This window comes from Notothenia coriiceps, unplaced genomic scaffold (assembly GCF_000735185.1).
Source record: "Notothenia coriiceps isolate Sejong01 unplaced genomic scaffold, NC01 NC01_scaffold00010975, whole genome shotgun sequence".
NCBI lineage: Eukaryota > Metazoa > Chordata > Actinopteri > Perciformes > Nototheniidae > Notothenia > Notothenia coriiceps.
Window position 1 is genome coordinate 1 of NW_011343676.1, and position 3,423 is coordinate 3,423.

Consider the following 3,423-nt stretch of genomic DNA (forward strand, 5'->3'; position numbering starts at 1 on the left):
TAGTAGTTAAAAAAAAGACCGTAGTGGCAGATATACGTAATTGCACGTTTATCATAGCACATTGTTAATTATAATAATATTGCACATGTTATATAGCAGCAAGTGTTTTGTAATGATGGAAATGATATTTATATTGCACAATGTGTTGATGTGGAAGTTCTCCGTTCCCTTTACTGAAGGGTGAAGAGTTAACAAAGCGTTAACAAATGAATAAAACAATTTTTTTGTCGGCCCATTTTACAACATTACACGTGTTAGATCCTCCTGGGAAACATGTTGATACTTTCAACACATATCGAGATCATCAGATACAAATTCATGTTTTGCATTGGGTAAAAAAGCCCAATAATGTGTTATAATAAAATGTAAAGCTAGTCAGTCCTACCTTATCTGTCCAGTTGTGTTTGGTTTTTGTGTCGAAGAACTCAAAGGCTCCGCCCCCGGCCTGAGCCAGCGCTCTGAGCATGTGCCGATTGGCTGTCGGGCTGAAATGACAGAACAAGCATAAAAAAACAGCAACTTTAAAATGTCTGTTGTGAAAAAGAACCTCAGAGTGCAAAGCAAGGCAAGGCTGAATACTATATGTTTTGTCATTAAAGCTCAGAGAGTTACAATCCGTATCGGTCGTGGTTATGAGGGAGAGTGAGATTCCTTACACATTTAGTAGGGACATTCCCCCATTTCTGTTATATTGTCATTCAGACTTGTGTTTACATTGTTTTCATTCTTATGTTGTTAGACAGCTCAGCCTTTATGTCTTTGTGTCTCTGGTGTCAGGACATATTTCCAATCATATAACTAGATCAATATGTTTAAGAAAATGTATAAAGAAAGCGTAATCAGACAGCCTGAATGTTACTTTTGATTGTGTTCTGGTTTTATGTTTCAGTATTTGTGAGCAACTGTGACTGAAAGAATATTGCTTTTATTTTTCGTTTGTATAGTTATTTCATTTTTGGTTGTTGTTATTTTTTTTAAGAAGGGACAGGTAAAATAAGATTTTATATCTGAGACCTATAATATATTGATGAAAAACAGGGGACCTTTAAAACGCAGGAATGTATTCTCCTTTCTGAGAAAACCCCCCTCCCCTGTGTGACCTATGACCCTTTGAGACCTGAGGCCGCAGGCGAAGAGGCGGCTGTGCTCGGCGTTGTCTCTGAGCAGCTGCAGGGTGAGCTCTGCGTTCTGGATGTGTCCGTCCGACAGCAGCAGCAGGTTCCTGACGCCGCGGGACGGAGGCAGCAGGCTGAGAGCTCGCAGGGGCCGCCACAGCTCAGTGCTGCCCCCTACTGGAGAGGAGAGCTGGTGGCAGGGAGAGGAGGAAGAATCAGAATCTCAATCAGAAACGGGTTTATAGAGTAGTGCAGTGATGACGTATTTGTGTAGGCCGACTTGGAAATAAGCTGAGCATGGGTTCCCTCGACAAAAAAGCAATGGGATTTCTCCATAGACTTTTGGAATATTTTAAAAAATAAGTTCTGTGTAAAACGAACCGGTTTGACAGCACACATTTTGTGTGCAGCTAAAACAGTTACTTCCAGTACAGTATGTTCTGTGAATTACTTTTAAGTCTCTTCAATGACTAGTTTACTTTTCAAATCTAATATAGTATTATTCTGTATGTCGTTATAGAAAGCCGTAAACTCAAATAAGAAATTCATCTTACACTGACCAATTTTGCCAAGGCAATACTTCTCACTATCGTTTCCTGTTTTATTTTAGAGTTATGAGAAATATATTGTAAGGACTACTCAAGTTTATCGAGTCCATGTGTCACAGGACCAAGTTCCTGTCATGGCCGAAAACTCAAGTGTAGTATACTGAAAATATGTTGTTACAGTACAGTGATTGGTAAGTCGTTTAAGGTGGTTTAGTCTACAGTACATTACACAGAGAGGTGAGATACATTTTATAGATTAAAATGTTATATACAGTAGCTCGTTTTTTGAATGAACCAAAGACTCACCTTGATAAATGTTTCTGCTGCCGGTTGAGCTTCAAAGAGCGGCCGTGCTGTGAGGAAAGCGTCTTTGTGATCTGACAGACAAAAATACAGAAAAAAAAACACATTATACTTTCGCTAAAATTATAAAGTATTGGTTGAACTGAGTTTGGAATAAGAGGAGACTTTTATGTAAAATAAGTGTTGACTTCAGACGGAAAGTCCCTAAAAGCAGTTTTCTTGTACTTGAAATGTTGGATGTGATAGCTGACGTGAGAGGAAGTGCTGAAACACGAATGAATGTAAGAGTAAATAACAGATTATCAAAACCAAAGCAGTGTCATGGCTTGTGTCTTGCAGTTTTATTACATAACTTATTCATTTTTTATTTCATTTATTTGATTCAGTCAAAATACTTTTAGCTTACTCATTAATGGTGAGATATTTTAACATTATCTCACCTTTCTAACTTGTACTTCCCCTTATTGCTTTATCAATTTGACCCAAAATGAATACACATTCAAACTGACCTGTGCCAAATACAATGACATTGAGTTTGGTGTTGTTATCCATTTGTCTGAGGACCTTCAGGGCGATTTTCTGGGCCAAGACGAGAGACTCTCCCTTCATGGACTCCGACGTGTCGAGCAGCAAGACCAGTTCATCAGATTCACGCTCGGAGTTCACTTCAAAGTCTGGATAGAAAACTAACATGCTGGCCTAGAGGAGAAAGTGAGAGATGTTTAAAGAAAGAAACAGAGGGAGATAAAGAGAGGCAAGAAAAGTGTATTTCTATAGCACCTTTCAACACAAGGCAATTCAAAGTGCTTTACAAAAATGAAAGACATTAAGAAAATGGCATTTAAAATCAGTCATTAAAAAGAAAAGTTAATAAAATAAACATTAAAAGAAAAAATACATGGATAAAAGTTACAGTGCAGTGAATAGTTCAATTAAAAGCAGCGACAAAAATAAAAGTCTTCAGCCTGGATTTAAAAGTAGTAAGAGTTGCAGCGGACCTGCAGGTTTCTGGGAGTTTGTTCCAGATATTTGGAGAATAATAACTGAACGCTGCTTTTCCATGTTTAGTTCTGACTCTGGGGACAGAAAGCTGACCAGTCCCTGAAGACCTGAGAGATCTGGATGGTTCATCATTTAGCAGGAGGTCAGAAATGCATTTTGAGCCTAAACCATTCAGTGCTTTATAAACAGCAGCAGTATTTTGAAATCTATTCTTTGACACACAGGAAGTCAGTGTAAAGACTTCAGAACAGGAGTGATGTGATCCACTTTCTTAGTGTTAGTGAGGACTCGAGCAGCAGCATTCTGAATCAGCTGCAGCTTTCTAATAGATTTTTTAGTGAGACCTGTAAAGACACCATTACAATAGTCCAGTCTACTGAAGATAAAAACATGGACAAGTTTTTCCAAATCCTGCTGTGACATTAGTCTTTTAATCCTTGATATGTTTCTTTACT

The 3,423-nt window shown here is 38.2% G+C and overlaps 1 protein-coding gene across 1 annotated transcript; it reads right to left on the reverse strand.

Moving 5' to 3' along the window:
* Positions 1–385: 385 nt before the first annotated feature.
* On the reverse strand, positions 386–2,665 carry LOC104946377 (poly [ADP-ribose] polymerase 4-like; the record flags this gene model as incomplete). Its single annotated transcript, XM_010772203.1, has 4 exons — positions 386–485; positions 1,118–1,305; positions 1,970–2,040; positions 2,476–2,665. Coding segments are annotated over 4 exons (549 nt in total), but the record flags the coding sequence as incomplete, so codon positions are not given.
* Between the last annotated feature and the right edge of the window lie 758 nt (positions 2,666–3,423).